The sequence below is a fragment of the Panthera leo genome, chromosome A2 (assembly GCF_018350215.1).
Source record: "Panthera leo isolate Ple1 chromosome A2, P.leo_Ple1_pat1.1, whole genome shotgun sequence".
Lineage (NCBI taxonomy): Eukaryota > Metazoa > Chordata > Mammalia > Carnivora > Felidae > Panthera > Panthera leo.
In genome coordinates, this window is record NC_056680.1 from 20,268,432 (window position 1) to 20,290,324 (window position 21,893).

A 21,893-nucleotide genomic window follows, 5' to 3' on the forward strand; every position below is an offset into this window, starting at 1 on the left:
TGGGCTTGGCATGGGCTCATTAGCATGTGTCTGAGCTAGCTTTGCCTCTGCTGACACCTGTGGAAGAAAGGGCAGTGCCAGGGGAGCAGATATAGGGATGCTGTGTGCCTTAGCACCTAGTGTGTGCATGCTTCATGCAGGCTCCAGGGCTAAACCTGGGTGTGGGCCCCCTCCCCCGAACCCTTCAGCACAATCAGGGGCTGCAGTTTATCCACCACCTTCTACCCATGGGGGCGTCCTTCTCCATTCTGCTGCAGGAGAGAAGAAGAGTCAAGAGCATCTTCTCAGAGCTGTCCTCCCTCTGCTCGGGCTCCAGCTCCTGTTCCCTCCTACGCAGCAGCCAGTTTCAGGAGCCTCCTCCCCACCCCTCCTCCCCTCCCAGATCCCCTGCCAGCCCCAGCATGTCCCTTAGAGTTGACCCTAGTCATTGGCTCTGTAGCACCCCCCACACACCCCAGGTTGATGTATCTTTGCCATAAATATTTGTATATGAGGGTGGGGATTAGTGGAGGTTGGTGGGGGAGGAGGTCAGGGCGGGGTGTGTATAGGGGGCGGATAGCAGCTTTAAAGGTCATCTGCAGGAAGAGGAGGCCCCATTCTCCTCTGACCGCCCCCCCATCTCTTCCTCTAGTGACTCAGGCCCCAGCTCTCACGTGGGGCCAAAGACATATGCCCCTACCCCAGGCCTGGCATGTGGACTGAACTGCAGTCTGTGGATGGAGAGAATGGATGTGAGGACAGGGAAAGACTCGTCGCAGCAGGCTAAGCTCTCTACCTATCTCCCACATGCCCCCTTACCTATCTCCCAATGGCACCTTTGGACCCTACGGCTAGCCCCTCCGCTCTCAAAGATGGAACGCCATAACATTGTGCGCACCTCCTGGGGCTCAGTGACCTTACCAGCCCCGTGTCCCTTGTCCCGTGCCCGCTGCTCTGTGGGATGCAGTCTGACCGCGGGGTAGAGGGGGCAGATAGGCAGGCACCTGCTCCTGCGCATAGCAGGAGCGCCCGAGGATTCAGCACCACGCGGTGGACAGCTCCGGGACGAAAGCCCCGCGAAGAACAGAAGCGGGAGGCGCAGGGCAAGGAGCGGTGCAGGAGTCTGGAGGGAGGCGGAGGCCGGGTTGGGAGCGGGAGATCCGGAGTGGGGAGGAACGGAGGAGGGGCTGGGGGCGGGCCGGGGCCAGGGGCGGGGCGGGCCGCGATTGAAAGCGGCCGGGCGAGCGAGCGGACGGAGAGCGCAGAGCTGCCGAGAGAGCGAGCTAGTGAGCGAGAGCTGGAACCCTGCGCCCCCGGCTCCTCTCCGTTTCTCTCCGCGCCGGAGTCGGGCGCGCCAGGTAGGGTAAGCCCGTGGTGCCGCGGCCGCCGCCGACCTTATAGAGCCTGACCCCATGTCCCAGCGTCCCGCGGGCCCTCGAGTTCTGGGGCGCTCGGGCCGGGGCGTCCAGCCAGAGCTCGCCAGGAGCTCTGGGAAGCGGGAAGACAACCCCAGGCGTCCCGCCTTTCTTCCCCAGAGAACGCACGCCCTGCATCACGCTCCTTCGTTCCTCCTCTCCTTACATCCTTTGGTCTGTCTTTCTGTCTGTGCCTCTATCTTTGTGTCAGCCTGCGGGTCTCAATCACTCCTTGCCCAGGCCCCCTGGCTGCCCGCCTCTGGGATTCTATCTCCCTTCAGGGTATTGTCCCTGTCTGAATTTGGGTCCTGGCCGCCCCTGTGGGAGGCTTGTGGTTTTGACCCGTTTGGACCTCAGCCCCCATCTGGGTCCTTTCCTCATCTGTGTTGGTCTTCATGCTTGCCTCTCTCTCCTGGTTGCCTGGTTGAACTGCTGCTTTCCCGGTACCCACAGGATCCCAGTCTCCTTGCCCTGGCACCAGTGGGAGGTTAACCCTGGGGAGCTGAGGGGCAAAGTGAAGAACCCCAGTCTCTGTGCCAGGACATGGGGTCCTTGAACTAGTGGCTAACCTTATTCAGCCTCAGTTTCCTTCTCCTAGCCTTCCCAAGCCTGCGTGATTGTGAGAGCCTGTGTGGGGTGGGCATCTGGGAGGGTAGCTGGGGCACAAATGATGAAGTGCAGAGTGGAAGAGGGAAGGAGGGGTCCCTGAGGGCCAGGGCCAGGGTGGACAGGATAGGGAAAGGATGAGGATAAGGAGATTAGAGATGGTTCTGAGATGGTTCTGATGCTTGGTTCTGAGCTGAAGAAAACACAGGGGCATAAAGTCTCAAACGGCATTCTATGCAGAGCTGAGGTGCCCAAAAGTCTCACCTTGAGCAATTTTGAGATTTTGACTAGATGAACTGACCCTGTCCCTGGACACATACATATGCTCACATTGACTTTTCCTGTTGACTTAAGACCTGTGGCCACTTCAGTTTCCCTCCCTGGGGCCAACCTCTCCACCTTGCTGTCAAACTTCCAGGGTCTAGAGTCTCTATTACATCCTCAGTCAGGGGCTCTGGGGATGGCTTTTTAAGAACTAGAGGCTAGGACCCTTGGGTGCTCACCCTGGGTTCCAGGCTCTCTAGGAGTTGGAGACTACCCTTCGGAGATTTTTCCTTCCCTCTTCTGTGGTGGTTTCTCAGGCACAATGGCTCATTTCTGGGAATGCAAGATTCAAGATAGAGATTGGACCCCTAAGTTTATACTCTAACCTGGCTCCTGATGCAAAGGTGTTGACTCTGGGGTCCTGGGAGATTTGTGCAAGGTCTTGGACACTCTTTGATTCACAGCAGGATTGGAGTTAGCTGAGTTCTCCTAACTTATGTCTGGGCCTCTACTCTCTGCCTCCCTCCCTCTCTGCTGAGTATGGAATGGGCACAGAGGCCATCTAAAGACCCAGATGAGGGCAAGGCTGAGAAACAGGTCAATGGGTGTCTCAGGAGCTTCTCAGCTTAGTCAGTGATACCACCTCTCCCTGGCTCCCTAGGAAAGTCCCTAGGTGAGGGAATTGGGGACGGCAGAGTCAGAAGGGGTAGCCACTCTCGGGTTCCACCTCTCCCTGTTTGTCTGTCTGTCTCTTTCTCTGCAGGAGCTGGGCCCCTTCTTATCTCTCTTCCTGCCTGTCCTTTCCTGGTCCCTGTTTTCTCCTTTCTTTGCCTTTGCTGCTTCTACCCTCATCCTCTGGAGGCCCAGGTCTGCTGGACCCATCCATCCCCTTTGGGACAATGGGATCACTGCTTGGGCTCCTGGCACTGCTTCTGCTATGGGGCACTGTGGCTGAGGGCCCCGCCAAGAAGGTGCTGACCCTGGAGGGGGACCTGGTCCTGGGTGGGCTGTTCCCGGTACACCAGAAGGGCGGCCCGGCAGAGGAGTGTGGGCCTGTCAATGAGCATCGTGGCATCCAGCGCCTGGAGGCCATGCTTTTTGCACTGGACCGCATCAACCGTGACCCACGCCTGCTGCCGGGTGTGCGCCTGGGCGCGCACATACTCGACAGCTGCTCCAAGGACACACATGCCCTGGAGCAGGCACTCGACTTCGTGCGTGCCTCACTTAGCCGTGGTGCCGATGGCTCACGCCACATCTGCCCCGACGGCTCTTATGCCACCCACGGTGATGCTCCCACTGCCATCACTGGTGTCATTGGCGGCTCCTACAGCGACGTCTCCATTCAGGTATGTGGGGCTGCCCAAATGGGGACTGGGGAGGGAGGCCAGAGGCAGGGGCCCAGAATTCCCTTTGAGCAGGGGCTCTAGGCTGCCATGTATTAGAAGGGGGGCGAGGAGCTTCCTTTAAGTAGCTTTTTACAGAATACCAAGAAAGTGCCCCTGTCACATGATGCAGGCTGACTTTTAGAAATTGTATAAGGAAAACATCCCACTTGCATCACATACACACACACAGCTGATGTTAAAGAGTCCTAAGAAGCTTAATAGCCAGGCCTCTTGGATCAGAACCCCAGGTGTGAATCCTGGCTCCCAGACATACTATGTGACACTGGGTGCTATTTCTCTCTTCTGTGCCTCAGTTTCCTCCTTACAGAACAGGACTCATAACACTTGCCACTCTTAAGGTTGCGGTGGAAATTTAATGAGGTAATACATGCAAAGCTTGTGTCAGAGGCATAATCAATATTAACTGCTATTGTTATTAACCCATTTTACAGATGAGGAAACTGAGGCTTGAAGAGTGGCAGGCACTGGCAAAGTGGAGACATTCACCTAGAGCTCACAGCCAAGGGCCTCCAGCTCTGTCAGATCACCTCTCCATGGACTAGAAAGGGGTGAAAGATAGAAGCCAGGAGCATCCCAGAGAAGAGAAACAGGGATGGGGCCCCCGGAGGAAGAGAAGCAGAATGGGTGAAGTGGGGGGAGGGTCCCTTAGGGTCTTTGGGGGGACAGGATTTGCAGGGGTGGGAAGGTAAGGGAATGAGACCCTCCCTCCTGCTTTCTCACAGACTGGCCCAGCTGATATCCGTGGGCATGCGTGGCTGCTTTAGCCCATGTGGGACCCTCCCCCTCCCTGACTGGGTCCCACCTCTTGCCTGGACACTTACCTGCCTGGTGCCCAGAATAGGTTGCCGGAAGATGAGGCCAGAACTGGGATCAGGATTAGGATTTGCACAGAGGGCCTTGGCTGGGGCTTCAGCTTCCTTTACAAGGCCAGCTAAGGGCACTGCAGTCAGAGGCAGGGCCAGGACCCCTGACCTGGCACACTTAATCAGGAGAAATGAAGCAGGAGTCTGAACTGTGGAGGCAGCTTCTGACCTGGGATGGGGGAGGCCTCCTCATCCTCTTACTGCAGGAAGTGAGTTACCTGTTCTGCTAGTCCCAGCTGCTGGAGGTGGCCAGTAGCAACTTGGACAGGTATGGCTGTGCTGGCACCCACATCTGCCACATCCCACCTGCTGATGCTTTCAGGGGCCTCCAGGGTGCTTTCCCAGCATCCACCCTCTCCACAGTTCTTAGGGCTCCATGCATTCATCTCTAGTCCAGTTACTTTCCTCCCACCCCAAGCTGCCTGCCTCCTGTACCAGGGCCCACACTTCAACATTGGTCTGCTTTTTCCTTGTCTGAGTCAAAACAAGGCCCAGCCCTTCATCTTAGGCTGAACCTGCCTGTTAATAATTCCTCCTCATTTCAGCCCCATCTCTCCTGCCCAAACCCCTATCGTCTTCCTTTTGCCCGGCACTGTGACCTCACATGCATTTTCATTTTTCCCTCCTCAGCAGCCTCATCAGGCAGGAATGAGAAACCGAGGCTCAGGGAGGTTTGCTAACTTGCCCAGGGACACAGAGGCAGAAAGTACGAGAGGAGAAGGCATTGAGACTCAGAGTAAGAGCCTGTGTCCCAGGTGCAAAGGCAGGACCTACCTCCCACGTGTGGAACCTGGGCCTTGTCCTGCTCTCACCTACCCATCCCACCATGTCCTTGTCTGTCTCCCACTCTAGCGGGCAGGTCCTAGGGACCCAAGGGTAGGAGATGGCCTGCCAGGTGGTCAGCGGTAAGCAGGAAGCCTTGTTTATTTCAAGTTCAGCCATCCGATGGCAGCCAAGATCTGGGTCTCCTTTCCTGAGGAAGCCTTTTCCTTCTTTCTCCATCATTCCATCAGGATGGACTCTGGGGAAAGGTTACCTGCCCCAAATAGGTAGAGAGCCCAAGAGCCCTGAGCATCCCAGCTAGTGCCCTGCCCCCTGCCCTGTGCAGCCAAGTACCAACCTCTCCCAGCCCAAGCTTTGGGCCCTCCCTTCCCTACTTTTGCTACTGCTCTGCATCTGAAGGGGGACAGTAGAGGGGTCCTGGTGTGGCTCCGGAGCCAGGTGCCTCAGCCCTAGGTCTTCTCTCTCCCAGCCCTTGGGAAGGAGTGGAACACTCCCTACCCCCAGAGGGAAGACACATCAAGACAGGGTATGGGTCTTTGGGGAGAAGCAGACCTCAGGGCTGACTACACAGACACTTGATCCCAAGGTCGAGTAGCTGTGAGGAACACATTTGTCTTTCGAGTTTGACCTGATCTCTGATCTTGGCCCTCTCTACTGGTCCCCCAGGTGGCCAACCTCCTGCGGCTATTTCAGATTCCACAGATCAGCTATGCCTCCACCAGTGCCAAGCTGAGCGACAAGTCCCGCTATGACTACTTTGCCCGCACTGTGCCCCCCGACTTCTTCCAAGCCAAGGCCATGGCCGAGATTCTCCGCTTCTTCAACTGGACATATGTGTCCACTGTGGCATCCGAGGGTGACTATGGTGAGACAGGCATCGAAGCCTTTGAGCTGGAGGCCCGTGCCCGCAACATCTGTGTGGCCACCTCGGAGAAGGTGGGCCGTGCCATGAGCCGCGCAGCTTTCGAAGGCGTGGTGCGAGCCCTACTGCAGAAGCCCAGTGCCCGTGTGGCTGTCCTGTTCACCCGCTCCGAGGACGCACGCGAGCTCCTCGCGGCCACCCGGCGTCTCAACGCCAGCTTCACCTGGGTGGCCAGTGATGGCTGGGGTGCCCTGGAGAGCGTGGTGGCCGGCAGCGAGGGGGCCGCTGAGGGCGCCATCACTATCGAGCTGGCCTCCTATCCCATCAGCGACTTTGCCTCTTACTTCCAGAGCCTGGACCCTTGGAACAACAGCCGGAACCCCTGGTTCCGTGAGTTTTGGGAGCAGAGGTTTGGCTGTAGCTTCCGGCGGCGAGATTGTGCAGCCCACTCGCTGCGCTCCGTGCCCTTTGAGCAAGAGTCCAAGATCATGTTTGTGGTCAACGCAGTGTATGCCATGGCCCATGCACTGCACAACATGCACCGAGCCCTCTGCCCCAACACCACACACCTCTGCGATGCAATGCGGCCTGTCAACGGGCGCCGCCTCTACAAGGACTTCGTGCTCAATGTCAAGTTTGATGGTAATGGGGCTGGCTAGTGTCCAGCAGTTTTCTGGCCTTCAGCAGGCAAGAGGGATCGGGTCTTCAGGTTCCATTACCTGACTAAGAAAACGTAGCCTACAGCAAGTGAGGGAGTCACCCCGGGGTGGGGGAGGGCTGGGATGTGATCCAGGACAAGGATGGCTAGACAGAGGGGACTCCAACTGGAGCCAGGGCTGAGGTTTCACTTTCTGGCCTCGTCCTGCACTGAGGGTCTCTAGTTCCTATTTGAACCTTGCTCTCTCTCTCCCTCCTGCCTCTTTATCATGCGGAGAGTAGGGACTGGGGGCCCTCGAGCCCATTCTCAGGCAGCAAAACATCAGTGGGAGTCAGAATAAGGGTGGGTTGAGAGTGAGCATCAGGTGGCACTCTATTTTCTGGGAAAATTCTATTCCTCATCTTGATTTTTCTATTCAAGGTGGCCACAGTCTCTTCATACCAAAATTTATTTTAATAAACGTTCCAGCTTTACGAAAAATGAATGCCTCAGAATCATCACTGTGCTTCAGGAAGCATCACTGTAGGAGCAGTGGGAGGGAGGGAGTGGGGAGCAGTGCCAGGGCCCCCAAAGCCTACTGGCCCAGGGTTAAGATGAATAATAATTCCAATGAGATTTATATTCAGAGTTGTGGGAGAATCAGGGGAGGGGTTAGGATTGGACTCGGGTGCATGAGGTTGCCATCAGAGCAAGGCTCAATTCAGCCCACTGAGCTAGGTAGGATTTATTGGAGGGCTCGAGTTGGATTCTGAGGACTTTGAGGCTGGCTTGAAGGAGCAGGGGTTGCATGGAACCTGCAAGGGACTCCAGGCTGCATCATTCACCATATGGAGCTTTATGCACATCATCTGCTAGTATGAACCCCAACTTCTCACTGGGACCTGGGATGACAGGGGTCCTGCTTCCTCTTGAGCCTGGCTGGGAGATGTGAGGTTCCCGGGTGAGGGGAGATGGGGAAGAGAAGTGCCTTGTGAGCTGCGTGATGAGCGCATCTAAAGTTGGGGTTCAGCTAGCACTGATGTGAGTATTAGGACTAGAGGGGAGAGAGCTGACTTGTCATCAAGAGAATTAAGTGGGACCAGGACTGGACCTGAGGCTGAATTTAGGTGTGAGGGTGTCCGTGTTAAGTCTGGGGGGAGGGCTGCAGTGTGTGTTGTGATAAGGTTGGGGTCTAGGGTCTGGGGTCTGGGTTGGAAGTTACTGGAGACTAGGCATAAAGCTAGGTTTTGGGGAGTCATGGTTGGGCGTTGGTGTGGACATTAGGTCTGTGGAGATGCCTGGGCTTTGAGGTTGAGGTTTTATTTGGAGTTTAGAGTTGAGATTTGTTGTAGCCTCTCATTTAGAACAATGGCTGGGGTTAAGTCCAGCTTTAGTGTTGGGATGGGGCTCAGAAGGACAAGGAGTGGCCTCAGGTCGGGGTCTGGGTTCCATGTTAGGGTGAGGGTGGAGGTCACATCAAGACTACCCACCAATCCAACCTTCTCTTCCCTCCCCAATTCCAGCCCCCTTCCGCCCAGCTGACACACACAATGAAGTCCGCTTCGACCGCTTTGGTGATGGTATTGGTCGCTACAACATCTTCACCTACCTGCGGGCAGGCAGTGGGCGCTATCGCTACCAGAAGGTGGGCTACTGGGCCGAAGGCCTGACCCTGGACACCAGCCTCATCCCATGGGCCTCGCCCTTGGCCGGCCCCCTGCCCACGTCTCGCTGCAGTGAGCCCTGTCTCCAGAATGAGGTGAAGAGTGTGCAGCCAGGGGAGGTCTGCTGCTGGCTCTGCATCCCCTGCCAGCCTTACGAGTACCGGCTGGACGAGTTCACTTGTGCTGACTGTGGCCTGGGCTACTGGCCCAACGCCAGCCTGACTGGCTGCTTTGAGCTGCCCCAGGAGTACATCCGCTGGGGTGATGCTTGGGCCGTGGGACCAGTCACCATCGCCTGCCTAGGCGCCCTGGCCACCCTCTTCGTGCTGGGTGTCTTTGTGCGGCACAATGCCACCCCAGTGGTTAAGGCCTCAGGCCGAGAGCTCTGCTACATCCTGCTGGGCGGTGTCTTCCTCTGCTACTGCATGACCTTCATCTTCATTGCCAAGCCATCCACGGTTGTGTGCACCCTACGGCGCCTTGGTTTGGGCACCGCCTTCTCTGTCTGCTACTCAGCTCTGCTCACCAAGACCAACCGCATCGCGCGCATCTTCGGTGGGGCCCGGGAGGGAGCCCAGCGGCCACGCTTCATCAGTCCTGCCTCACAGGTGGCCATCTGCCTGGCGCTTATCTCGGGCCAGCTGCTCATTGTGGCTGCCTGGCTGGTGGTGGAGGCACCGGGCACCGGCAAGGAGACAGCCCCGGAGCGGCGGGAGGTGGTGACATTGCGCTGCAACCATCGAGATGCAAGCATGCTGGGCTCACTGGCCTACAACGTGCTCCTCATCGCGCTCTGCACGCTCTATGCCTTCAAAACCCGCAAGTGCCCCGAGAACTTCAATGAGGCCAAATTCATAGGCTTTACCATGTACACCACCTGCATCATCTGGCTGGCCTTCCTGCCCATCTTCTATGTCACCTCCAGTGACTACCGGGTGAGCCACCTGCCACAGAGTGGCAGTGGGGTTGGGGGTGGGTCCTGGACCTCTTGTTTCCTGGTGTCTCATTTACTCTTCTGATAACTCTGAGGCTCCAATAGGCTGAAAGCTCACCCAGCTTGCAGTGGCCCAGTTGGGACTGGATCCCAGGGGAAGGTGGGAAGGTTGAGTGGGGACTAAGACAATGGACAAGGAGGTGGAGGAGTTAGAGCTGAGATTTCAGGACTCAGATGTCACCCCCTAAGCTCGAGGAGAGGCATGGACTGAAATATGTCCAGATGGGCAGATGCTCTGCCCTGCTCCATGGAGGGGTTGGCTGCAGAAGGGGACACTTGGTTTCTGCTCTTGGGTAGCTCCTGGGCTAGTGGGTGGGTGACCAGGGGATCAACTAAAGAACTAAGTCAGGAAATGTTGTTGACTTGTTTAGGTCCTAGTGAGAGCACAGAAGAGGGAGGTGTGTGTGTGGTGTGTATGTGGTGTGTGTGTGTGTGTGTGTGTGTGTGTGTGTGTGTGTGTGTGTGTGTGTGGAGAGAGAGAGAGAGAGAGAGAGAGAGAGAGGGAATCATGGAGGGCTTCTTGGAAGAGGAGTCCTTGAACTGGGCTCTGCAAGACAGGCAGGTTTCAATAGGTTGGATGGAGAAGGTAGGGAAGGGCAGTCAATACAGAGGCCGATTGGAGCAGAGGGCGTGCATTGACCTCCCTTGTTGAGGAGGGGAGGCACAAATGGTGCAAGATAGGCAGAGGTGAGGGTGGAAAGTGGGAATGGGAATGGTGGGCTATCAGGCCACATGGCCTCAGAGGGTACCATGCTCTGATGCCTCTTGGAGCCTTGCAGTGTAGCACAGTGCCCCTGGAGTTGTGCAGCTCTGGGGTTGAGAGATGAAAGCAGGAAAGGCAGAGAAGCTGAAGCACAGAGCAGTAGGAGATCTAGGGGATAGGGTTGAGGGAGTTTTAAGCAGGTGGAAACTGTACCCCAGTTGGTGGCTTCCAAGCAAAGTTCCAACTGGCACTGAGTGTCTCATAGGTCTCCTCACCTTCTAGGGGGCCATGGCTGCTTTAAATGGGGGTGGTCAGGGAATGCCTCTCTGCAGAGGTGACAGATGAGCTGTCCTCTAGACAGTAAGAGGATCATCTTGTTGAATCCTCACGACTCTGGAGTAAACTCCGTGGCTCTCCCCATTTTACAGACGAAGAAACGGAGACTCAGGGAGGTTCAATCCCTTGCCTAAGGTCACTCAGCTTGGGAGTGTAGAGCAGGGTCTGAACTGACAATCTTAACAATTAAAGGAGCAGGAAAATCGAGACAAGAGCCCCTGCAAAGGCCCTTTCCCCCAGGACAGAGGTATGGTGGGCAGTGCTGGGGGCCAGGGCGGCTGGGTTTGGCTGTTGTTGCACCTGCTGGGCCACCTGCCTGGTTGGTGGAGGCCAGGGCTGGGGAGGGAATCTGCTCTGACTCAGCCTGCATTTGCATATGATTTGCATTTGCATGCCAATCATAGTTGGCTAAGGACTAACCTGGACACACACACACGCAGTATCCACACATGCACACATGCACACACACACACTCATGCACACACACATACCTGCACGCATATGCATGCAGATACACACTTATACACACACTGGCAGACACACTCCGATGCACACATACATTCCTGCAACCCTGCATGTTCACCCCCCTCAGCTGGAACTTTGATCTCCCTGGGAAGATGGTTCACGGGCTGACACTGGGACTGTGCCCACCTTCCTAGAAATCCTTTGGGGCTTGGCAAATGGACCAAGACCCAGTGTTGGATGCTTACCATCTCCCCTACTCCCTACCCCTGCAGCCTGACAGGGGTCATGGGGCCAGACTCATCCTTGACTTCACCCATCCCAGGTGCAGACCACCACCATGTGCGTGTCGGTCAGCCTCAGCGGCTCTGTGGTGCTCGGCTGTCTCTTTGCGCCCAAGCTGCACATCATCCTTTTCCAGCCACAGAAGAACGTGGTTAGCCATCGTGCACCCACCAGCCGCTTCAGCAGCGCCGCCACCAGGGCCAGCTCCAGCCTCGGCCAAGGTCAGCATTCACCCTAAGCAGCCCGCTCTCTGCCTCAGCTCCTCAACATGGGGACCACTCCTTGGGTTGCTGGGATTCCTTGGCTGGAGGTGGAGAGATCCTTAGATGAGGCTGGATAGGAGAGGGAGGGGTGAAGGCGGGAAACTTCCCTCCACACTCCTGCTTGCCCTGCTGCCTGCCTCTGTGAAGGACCTGAGGGTTGGCCCCAATCTCTGACTTCCTTTCCTAGGGTCTGGCTCCCAGTTTGTCCCCACCGTTTGCAACGGCCGTGAGGTGGTAGATTCAACAACATCGTCGCTTTGAAGACCCCACATTCCTGCCCCCACACAGCTGCTCCCTGGAATCCGGTGCACCCCCACATCCAGGGCCAGGAGGAAGTCAGCTGGAGCATTGCAATAACCCCAACCCCATGCCCGCCCCCGCAGCCACTTACCTACCTACTTATTCCAACCCTTCAGAGTCAGAAGTCAGGGTCCTTGGCCCGGGAGCCTCTGCAGCAGCCACCAACTGTCCTCGCAGTGTGTCCCCTCCTTGCTAGGCCCAGGCAGGACTCAGAAGGGAGCAAGCCAGGGTCTACTCTGCCCTGGAACAGGATGGCCGAGGACCACCGGCCCCAATCCCCAATCAGCAAAGGTGCTTCCAGCCCCACCCTTCCCTCCTTCTAGGGCCTTTTTAATTTTTTACATAAGTTATTCTGGGATGGGGAGGGGGGTTATTGTGGGGGCCATCCCTCCCCGTGCATAGTAGTTTGTCCTGTGGTTTATTTTGTATTACCTGTAAATAAAGTGTCTTTATTTAAAAAAAAAATCACTCGTTGCCTTTGACCCAGGGAGACCCCTCATGCCCTCCACAGCCCCCCAACCTTCCTTTCCATAGTATTTGTTGACTCTGATCTGTGCCTGCTCTGTGCCGGATGCTAGGATCTGGCAGCCAGCAAGACAGACCCAGTCCTGCTTGGTTGGGGAGACAGAAGATGAAAAAGCCATCCTCTCTGAAAAGGATCCCCCGCAGAGCAGGGGGGATCTACTGGGACGAGAGCAGGGGGCTTCAAGGGACTCAGGCTCCTCTGACAGCGCAAGGGAGGACCCGGATGGTGTGGGCGGTAGGGCAGGAGGGGCGGCCGACTGTGACCCGTAACTGTGGGCTTTTCCACAGCTGGCCTGCCTGGCACTCGGAAGAGCTACTGGTTAGCACAAAGCCAGGCTGAGCCTTGGTATGGAGGGAACCAAGAGGAGACACAGCTGAACATTGCCTGTTCAGGTACCGTGTACAGAGCCAGAAAGAGCTGGTGTGGAGGGAGGAGATGAAGCAGGAAGGACAGAGCCTGGGCAGTTAGAGAGGTCATCTGCTGTCAGACTGTGAGAGGTGGAAGAAGGGGCCTCCTCCAGTCTCGGAGGAGCTCTCCCCTAACTGCCTGGGTCGTGGGCCCGGGGCCCTAGGGCATCCTCCCACCCCCGCACTTGCCATCTGGGGCTCACCAGCAGAGGGCGCAGAGGCAGGGTTTCAGGCACAGCGCTCAGCCAGGCAACCGCTGCCCTCCTGTGGCGTAGGGGGGCAGTGGGCACAGAACTCAAACAGGAGCAGAACCTGGCACCTTCTGGGGTGCCCCGGCACTGCGGAGTCTCAGAGGGACAAGGTCTTGTGTTGGGAGATGGGCAGGCCAGGGACATTGGTTGTTTTTAAGTTAATTCATTTGCAGTTACAGGCTAGCAAGGCTGTGGAAATTTGTGTTAACAATTTTAAAAATATAAACAGAAAACAAAACAAAACAACAATTGCAGGAGTGGCTCTTCCTCTCCAGCCAATATCTGAAGTGTAGGAGTGCCACATAACATACAAATGCCTAGTTACATTTGAACGGCATATAAACAATGAATAAATTTTTAGTATAAGTATGTCCCATGCTATATTTGAGACATAATTATACTAAACATTCTGTTGTTTATCTGACATTCAAATTTAACTGGGCATCCTGTATTTTCATTTGCTAATTTTGGCAAGACTACTGGGGTGTCTCTTTTCAGGATCCCTGGTCTTGAATGACCCAGGCCTGGGTGCAGCCCCCAGTGGCTGAGCACCGGGGCACTGTATCCCATGGGACCTGTGGTGCTGATCTGTGCTTCCAGTGTGGCCTTTTCTGGATCTTCCTGCAAAACTGGACCCAGGAAGCATTTGCCCACCTTCCCAGCTTCTGGACAGGCCAAGATGTGCTCTGATGTTTTGCACCGGGGGGAGCAACCCTCCTTTCCATGGCTTCAGCTATTTACTTTAAAATGTAATAATAGGGGTGCCTGGGTGGCTCAGTCGGTTAAGCGTCCAACTTCGGCTCAGGTCATGATCTTGCGGTTCGTGAGTTCAAGCCCCGCGTTGGGCTCTGTGCTGACAGCTCAGAGCCTGAAGCCTGCTTCAGATTCTGTGTCTCCCTCTCTCTCTCTGACCCTCCCCCGTTCATGCCCTGTCTCTTTCTGTCTCAAAAATAAATAAACATAAAAAAAATTTTAATATAATAATAATAGTTTGTTAAAAGTAGTTATTAAAATGGCTCATAACTAAGGAGGTACAAGGAATATTCAGTGAAGAATCACCTTCTGTCCCTGTCACCCATCACCTGGGGGCAGAAGGTGGATGAAGAGTTCCTGAGGGCCAGTCCTCACATCTGCCCACACAGATCCTTCCACCACCACCTCTGCCTTGCCTTCTCCACGCCCACACTGTTGTGGGCAGAGAATCTGCTGGATTTCACTCCTCAACTCTCACATGTTGCTCGGACCAGGCCCTTCCAGCTGCCCCTGCCCCCGCCCTCCCCCTGGTCCTGACCGTCCTAGGCTTATGTCCCTGCTGTCCCTGCTCAGTACCACATCCATGTCCCACAAAGCCCTGGTGCCGGAACCAGGTGGGGGCCCAGGGGTCCCTGCTGGGCTGGCCCTGCTTATGTGAGACTTGGAGTCCTCCAAGGAGAGCCCTGCCCTTTCTGGGGCCTGACAGCTGAGATGCCAAACATTTGGGGTTCTCTCCAGCCATAGGGAATTGACTGTCCTTCAGTGTAACCAGCAGTCTGCTTTGCTTGGGCAGCTGTCCTGTGGCTTTGCCCACAGCTCCACCCTGCCCTTCTGCCACCCTTTCACCTGTCCCTTGCACTGGTCCTGGGCAAGCTACAGCAGCCTCTCTGGGTGGGCCTGACTCTCTCTCTCTCTCTCAAGCAGGAGTCCCTGTGGCATGGTCAAGGCCACTCTTTTCACGGCTCCCCCAGTCCTGTCATGGGATCAGGGAGAGTGAGCCCTTTCCAGAGGAGGCCCTTGAGATAGAAAGAATATTGAAATCCAAGAAGCTGGTGATGTATTGAGCAAAGGTGTTGGGGACAAAAAAAAAAAAAAAAAAAAAAAAATAGAGCTGAGGGGAGGACACAGAGCTGGGGAAATGATTCAAGCTGTTCCACATCCCCTGGGTCCTGTGGGGAGACTTGCCCCATGGCTACATTCATACAGAGTTCTTTCTCCATTATCCCCACCCCACCCTGGCTGCTCTTGCCTCCTCCCTTGGGTTCCGGGGTCAGGAGAGGTAGAGGGGAAAGGAGGGGTCACTGAGGATCTCAAAACCCTCTGAAAATGTCCCCACCCCAACTTCCTGCAGGAAAGGAAAGGAGCCTGGCCTCCCCACCCATGGGCCAACAGGCCATTGAGCACTAAAGATGGGGTGTCCTCAGTCAGGGGGGGAGGGGCTAGATCTGGGAAAAACAGGGGAAGGAGGTGGGGGGCTAAAGGGAAGTGAAAAGCTGGAGGGTGCAAAGGGAGGGAGGAGAGAAATGGAGGAAACTGGGAGGAAGACAGTGGAGGGGGCAAGGGGGGTGGCGGGCAGCCAGAGGAGGGAGAAAGTAAAACATGGAAGCTTTAAACCCCAAGGGCTCTCATCAAGAAGGCAGGTTTGTTTATTTGTTTGTTTGTTTGTTTTTTAAAGAAAAATCACTTTATTCTTTCTGTGGAAACAATATACGCTCCCTATAAACAGTTTAAGCATTGTGGAAAAATTAAAAAAAAAAAAAAAGTATTAGTTCCAGTTGTATGATTCAAATATAACCATCATTAACATTTCTGGTGCAGCATCCTAGACATATTTCCATGCATTTTTTACAGATAGAAGGAGGGATAGAAATACTTTCATAAAAATGGGATCATGCCATATGTCTATTTTCTTAGTGAGGATTTAATTTTACTTGATTCTAATTGAAGAAAATGAATCTGAAAGTAAAACTGAAGAAATTCTTGAATTTCACAGACATTTCTTCACCACACAAGATATGTTCCCCCTGAAAAATCACAGTAGGTTGAAGAAAAGAGAGAGTGACCTTTAGAGGTATACATTTGGCTAGTCTCAGGGAATCTGAGGTGAGTCTGACCTGTGGCCAACATCACCCCATGAAGGAAAGGACAGTGGGCCCTCCACCACGTACACTGCACCTGTCCCAGGAATTGTTGTCTAAGTTGTCACTGTGTACTGTCGCACTGAGGCAGACGCCCACAGGTTCCAGGTGGCTCACATGGTGTTTGTATTTCAGCCATGCCACACCTGGCCCTCCCATCTCTGCATTCACGTTGGTTCTCATCCCTCAGGTATGGTGGCATGGAAGCCCTGGGATGCTGAGCTCCCTGTAATGAGTCCTTTCTCTGGGCAAAACAAACTGGGTGCTGGGACAGCCTCTTGGTCACAACATCTGAAACTCACTCTGGCAGTCTTTCAGCATCATTATGTTTTTATTAACCACATTTTCCTTATAGGCCATATTGACTGATCCCTTGTTGAGAAATTGAGAACATTAGCATTAGCTAGTAGTTTTACACTGTCCAGTTTTATCTCGTCTAAATTGTTTGGTAACAGTAATTTACTTAGTTATTTCATATTCATTGTTTATCCAAGGCATCCACAGGTTGCTGCCTTCCTCTTCCGCTTCCTCATTCCTGAGTTCAAACTTTTTTTTTTTAAGTTTATTTATTTATTTTGAGAGAGAGAGAGAGAGAGAGCACAAGCAGGGGAGGGACAGAGAAAGAGAGGGTGAGAGGGAGAGAGAGAGGATCCCAAGTGGGCTCTGAGCTGCCATTAAGGAGCCCCACACAGGGCTCTGTCTCACAACTGTGAGACCATGACCTGAGCAGAAATCAAGAGTCAGATGCTTAACCAACTGGGCCACCCAGGTGCCCCCTTGAGTTCCAACTTTTGATGTCACTTTTTTTTTTTAATTTTTTTAAAATGTTTATTTTTGAGGGAGAGACAGAGTACAAGAGGGGGAGGGGCAGAGAGAGAGGGAGACACAGAATCTGAAGCAGGCCCCAGGCTCAGCACAGAGCCTGACTGGGGCTCAAACCCACCCACCACAAGATCAGGACCTGAGCCAAAGTCGGACACCCAACCGACTGAGCCACCCAGGTGCCCCTTGATGTCACTTTTAATTGTTGGAATTTTATTAAGTAGTTTTTCTTTTTCATGGAAGGCTTGTGGTCCCCATATTCTGACTTCTTTTATATTTGACAATGTCCTTTCCCCCCCATTTTCCATGAATGTTATTACGAAGATTTTGTCTTATTAGCTTATTTTACCAAATTTTAATGTAACTCATATATATTTTTTTAATGTTTTATTTATTTTTGAGAGAGGGAGAGAGCACGAGCAGAGGAGGGACAGAGAGAGAGGGGGAAGGACAGAGGATCCAAAGCAGGCTCTGTGCTGACAGCAGAGAGCCTGACTTGGGGCTCAAACCCACAAACTGTGAGATCATGACCTGAGCCGAAGTCAGACACTTAACCAACTGAGCTATCCAGGCGCCCCTTTAATGTAACTCATCTTAATTAAAACATCCCTTTGTCTCTAATGATTACTTCCCCTTTTTGCTATGACAATTTTTTTATCCTTTTAATTAAAATAATATACATTTATTGAGCATTTACTGTGCTCTGGACTGTGTGTGTATAGAAGTGTATAAGAGTACATATTGTACTTAGCTTGTTTCATTTAATCCAGTAGTCATGTTAGGTGCATTTTATTAATATACCCATTATACAGACATGAAATAAAAGTTTTATTGAAAAATGTATACAATTCATAGAGGTAGATCTCAATGCATTTTTTTTCACAAAGTGAACACACCTTTAAACTATCACCCAGATTAGTGATGGAGATATTTTCCTCTTGACTTTGTACTTGAATAAAAATGAACTGGTTTTAGTATTTGGGGGGTCCGTGCTCTTTTTTTAAAAAGTTACAACTTCATATTATTTCATTTTTATATAGTTTAAATTTTAAAAGTGTTTGCTTTATAAGAAAATCGTGAGAGACAATACAGAGTTCCCACAGGCCCCACACCCAGATTCCTCTATTATTAGTTTACATTAGTAAATTAGTAACAAATAGTACATGTTACAATTAATGGGGAAACAGTGGTACCTTCTTATTAACTAAAAATTCATAGCTGATTCAGATTTCCTAGTTTCCCCCTAATACCCTTTTTCTGTTCCAGGATCCCACCCAGGATACCGCTTACGCGCTGTTGGAGGAAGCGGCCTGGGGCACGTGGCCGCTGGCTGCTGAGCCACAAGCTGGATCCGGGCCTCAGGGGCTCCTCGCCCCTCCCCTGTCTATGGAATGCGCGCAGCCGCCATCCGACTGCGGGAGCCATTTTCAAGCGGGAGGCCTGGAGAGAGCAACGTGGCGCTGAGAACTTCTGAACGGGGCTAAGGCCTCAGATCCTGCAGGGTCAAAGACAAGCCTGGACCAGTCTGTAAGTCGGCTTGCTTCTTAAACCCGCCACCTACCAGTCTGGAGCGCCCTGGCCCTTCCTTCCGTCTCTCCTTGCCCTCCGTGTCCTCGGCCACCAGTTTTCCACCCAACAGGCTCCTCTTTTTTTAATTAAACACACACACACACACACACACACACACACACACACACACACACACACACAACTTTTTAGCGGCGTCTGGGTGGCTCAGTCCGTTGAGTGTCCGACTTCGGCTCAGGTCATGATTCCGCGATTGGTGAGTTTGAGCCTGTGTAGGGCTCTGTACTGACAGCTGGGAGACTGGAGCCTTCTTGGATTCTGTGTCTCCCCCTCTCTCTGCCCCTCCCCGCTCATACTCTGTCCCTCTCTCAAAAAATAAAAGTAAACATAAAAAAAAAAAAAAAAACTTTAAAAAATATCTCTTTTTTCCCCAGTTTTATTGATACAGTCGACCCATATCTCTGTGTATCTCAGGTGTACAGCAGAGTGGTCTGACTTACACATATTGTGCAATGATCACCACAAAAAATTTAGCATCTGTTATCTCTTGGAGATAAAATGAAAAGAAAAAGCAAAACAAGGAAAAAACCTTTTTTCCTTGTGACAAGAACTCTTGGGATCCACTCTGTTGACTTCCCTGTATAAGCTTGCAGCAGCATAGCTTCAGTCACTACGCGGTAGGGGACATCCCTAGCACTCACTTGTTTTGTCACTGGAGGCCTGTACCTTCGACCACCTTCCTCACGGTCCACACTCTTCCCCTCAAAACTTGGTGGGCATTTCTCTGTTGTCTTCTAGCCTTGAGTGGTTGCTGTAGGGAGATTTGAGGCTTGTCTGATTTTAAAACAAATATTGAGCAGTATTCTGCATACTATAAGATGCACAGATTTTAGGGGTACAATTCTGTGAATTTTGACAAACGTGTACCCTGATGTAAACATCACCCAAATCTAGATATATAACTTTCTCTTTCCTCCTCAAAGATCCCCCTTGCCCCTTTTCCAGTAACTACCACGTCCTCCCAGAGATGACCACTGTTTGATTCTGATCACCATTAACTAGCTTTGCCTAGAACTTTATATAAATAGAGTCATACCATATGTACCCTTTTGTGTCTGACTTTTTTCTCTAAATCTGTTTATGTGATTCATCCATGTTGCTGTGAGAATCGAATCTTTGTTTCTTTTTTTTTTTTTTTAATTTTTTTTTTTTCAACGTTTTTTATTTATTTTTGGGACAGAGAGAGACAGAGCATGAACGGGGGAGGGGCAGTGAGAGAGGGAGACAAAGAATCGGAAACAGGCTCCAGGCTCCGAGCCATCAGCCCAGAGCCCGACGCGGGGCTCGAACTCACGGACCGCGAGATCGTGACCTGGCTGAAGTCGGACGCTCAACCGACTGCGCCACCCAGGCGCCCCTCTTTGTTTCTTTTTTATTGCCGAGTAATATTCCGTTGTACAAATACACTGGAATTCCGCTCTCCATTCTCCTGTAGATGTATATTGGATTGTTTCCATTTTTTAAAGCTATTATAAATACATCTACTATGAACACTTTTGAGCAAGCCTTTTTGTAGACATAGGTTTTCAACTTTCTCTAGTAAATGCCTAAGAGTAGAATGGCTGAGTCATAGAGTCAGGGATTTTTAATCTTTATTAGAAATTTCCAAATGGTTTTCTCAAGTGATTATGCCATTAAAAACTTTTTTCAACATTTATTCATTTTTGAGAGACAGAGAGAGACAGAGTGTGAGTGGGGTCGGGTCAGAGAGAGAGGGAGACACAGAATCTGAAGTAGGCTCCAGGCTCTGAGCTGTCAGCACAGAGCCTGACGCGGATCTCTAACTCATGGACCACGAGATCATGACCTGAGCTGAGGTCAGACACTTAACCGAATGAGCCACCCAGGCACCCCTTGATTGTGCCATTTTACACCAATATATCCCAGATACTCTTTGCCACTTGCCAGTCCTTTTAACTGTAGTGGGTGTCTAGTGGCATCTTACTCTGTGTGTGTGTGTGTGTGTGTGTGTGTGTGTGTGTGTGTGTGTGTGTGTTTAATGTTCATTTTTAAGAGAGAGCGCGCATGTGTGTGTGCCTGTGAGCTGGGGAAGGGCAGAGAGGGGAACGGAGGATCGGAAGCGGGCTCTGGGATGACAGCAGCAAGCCCAATATGGGGCTGGAACTCACCAACCACAAGATCATGACCTTAGCAGAAGTCAGATACTCAACTGAGCCACCCAGACGCCCCCTTATTATGGTTTTAATTTGTGTTTCTCTGGTGGTAAATTATACTGAGCAGTTTCTCTCCTTCTTTTCAGCTATTCTGTATCTTCTTTTTTGAAGTACTTCAAATCTTTTGCCCATTTTTATTGGACTATTTATTTTTTTAATACTGTTTTGTAGGAATTCTTTATATGTGCAGGATGAGTTTATTGGATGAATGTATTGTGAACCTTTTCCCTATTCTGTAGCTTTGCTTTTACTTATCTTACTCAGTTAATGAGCAAAGACTTTAATTTTGTTTTTTTATGGTTAGTGCCTTACATTTTTTTTTTAGTATAGTTGACACACAATGTGACATTAATTTCAGGTGTACAGCATAGTGACTCAACTTCTCTATATGTTCTGCTGTGCTCACCACAGGTGTAGCTGCCATCTGTCACCAGACATGCTATTACAGTACCATTGCCTGTACTCCCTATGCTGTGCCTTTTATCCTCGTGACTTATTCATTCCATGACTGGAAGCCTGTATCACGCACTCTTCTTCACCCATTTTGCCCATTCCCCTGCCCCCCTTCCCTCTGGTATATGGTTAGTACCTTTATGATCTGTCCAAGAAATCTTTGCCTGCCCCAAGTTTGTGAACATTTTCTCCTGTTTTTTTGGTCTATACTTTTTTTTAAGAGGCAAAACTAATATAACATAAAACTAACCATTTTAAAATTGGCAATTCAGTGGCATTTAATAAATTCACACTGTTACACAATCAACACCTCTCTATAGTTCTGAAACATTTTCATCATCTCAAATAAAACCCTGGACCCATTAAGCAGTTACTCCCCATTCTTCCTTCCTTCAGCCTGTGGCAAATCACCAATCAATCTACTTTCTATCTCTATTGATTTTCCTATTCTGGATATTGGTATAAACGGAATCATGCAGTATGTGATCCTGTGTGTCTGGCTTCTTTCACTTAGCTGATGGTTGGATACCAGACCGTTATCAGATGTATGATTTGTAAATATTCTTTTGCTTTCTTGATAATGTCCTTTGATGCACTCACGTTTTTTATTTCGGTGAAATAATTTATCTATATTCCCTTTTGTTGCTTATGCTTTTGGTGTAACCTAAAAATTCATTGCCAAATCCAGGGTCATGAAGATTTTTACCCCTTGCCTTCTTCTAAGAGTTTTATGGTATTGGCTCTTATATTTAGGTCCTTGATCCATTGTGAGTTAATTTTTATGTACAGTGGGAGGAGTCCAACTTCATTTTTTGCATATGAGTAGTCGTCTCAGCACTACATCTATCTGTATGCCTGTACCACACTGATTTGATTACTATAATTTCATAGTAAGTTTTAAAATTGTGAAATGTGAGTACTCTAATTTTGTCCTTTTTTTTTCAAAATTGTTTTGAC

General features: G+C 51.7%; 1 protein-coding gene across 4 annotated transcripts; it reads left to right on the forward strand.

Moving 5' to 3' along the window:
• The first annotated feature begins 1,234 nt into the window (after window positions 1-1,234).
• Window positions 1,235-12,325, forward strand: GRM2 (glutamate metabotropic receptor 2). 4 transcript variants are annotated; one of them, XR_006199861.1, is made up of 5 exons: window positions 1,235-3,613; window positions 5,986-6,823; window positions 8,342-9,417; window positions 10,608-10,762; window positions 11,303-11,370. XR_006199861.1 is itself a non-coding variant. In XM_042929527.1 (5 exons), the coding sequence occupies exons 1-5, from the start codon at window positions 3,164-3,166 to the stop codon at window positions 11,784-11,786; spliced, it is 2,619 nt and encodes an 872-aa protein (XP_042785461.1). In that variant the 5' UTR covers window positions 1,235-3,163; the 3' UTR covers window positions 11,787-12,325. The 4 variants fall into 4 exon arrangements, 3 of the variants coding, with proteins under 3 accessions (XP_042785461.1, XP_042785464.1, XP_042785462.1); XM_042929527.1 differs by lacking the exon at window positions 10,608-10,762 and adding an exon at window positions 11,713-12,325 and having other exon boundaries at window positions 11,303-11,483; XM_042929530.1 differs by lacking the exon at window positions 10,608-10,762 and adding an exon at window positions 11,713-12,325 and having other exon boundaries at window positions 3,574-3,613; window positions 5,167-6,823; window positions 11,303-11,483.
• Window positions 12,326-21,893: the final 9,568 nt, after the last annotated feature.

Bases quoted from the DNA above. Each gene is read 5' to 3' on its own strand.
- GRM2 (XM_042929527.1), top strand. From the start codon at position 3,164: ATGGGATCACTGCTTGGGCTCCTGGCACTGCTTCTGCTATGGGGCACT. The intron at 6,824-8,341 runs GTAATGGGGCTG...CCCCAATTCCAG, and splicing joins GCTCAATGTCAAGTTTGATG to CCCCCTTCCGCCCAGCTGAC. The intron at 11,484-11,712 runs GTCAGCATTCAC...TTCCTTTCCTAG, and splicing joins CAGCTCCAGCCTCGGCCAAG to GGTCTGGCTCCCAGTTTGTC.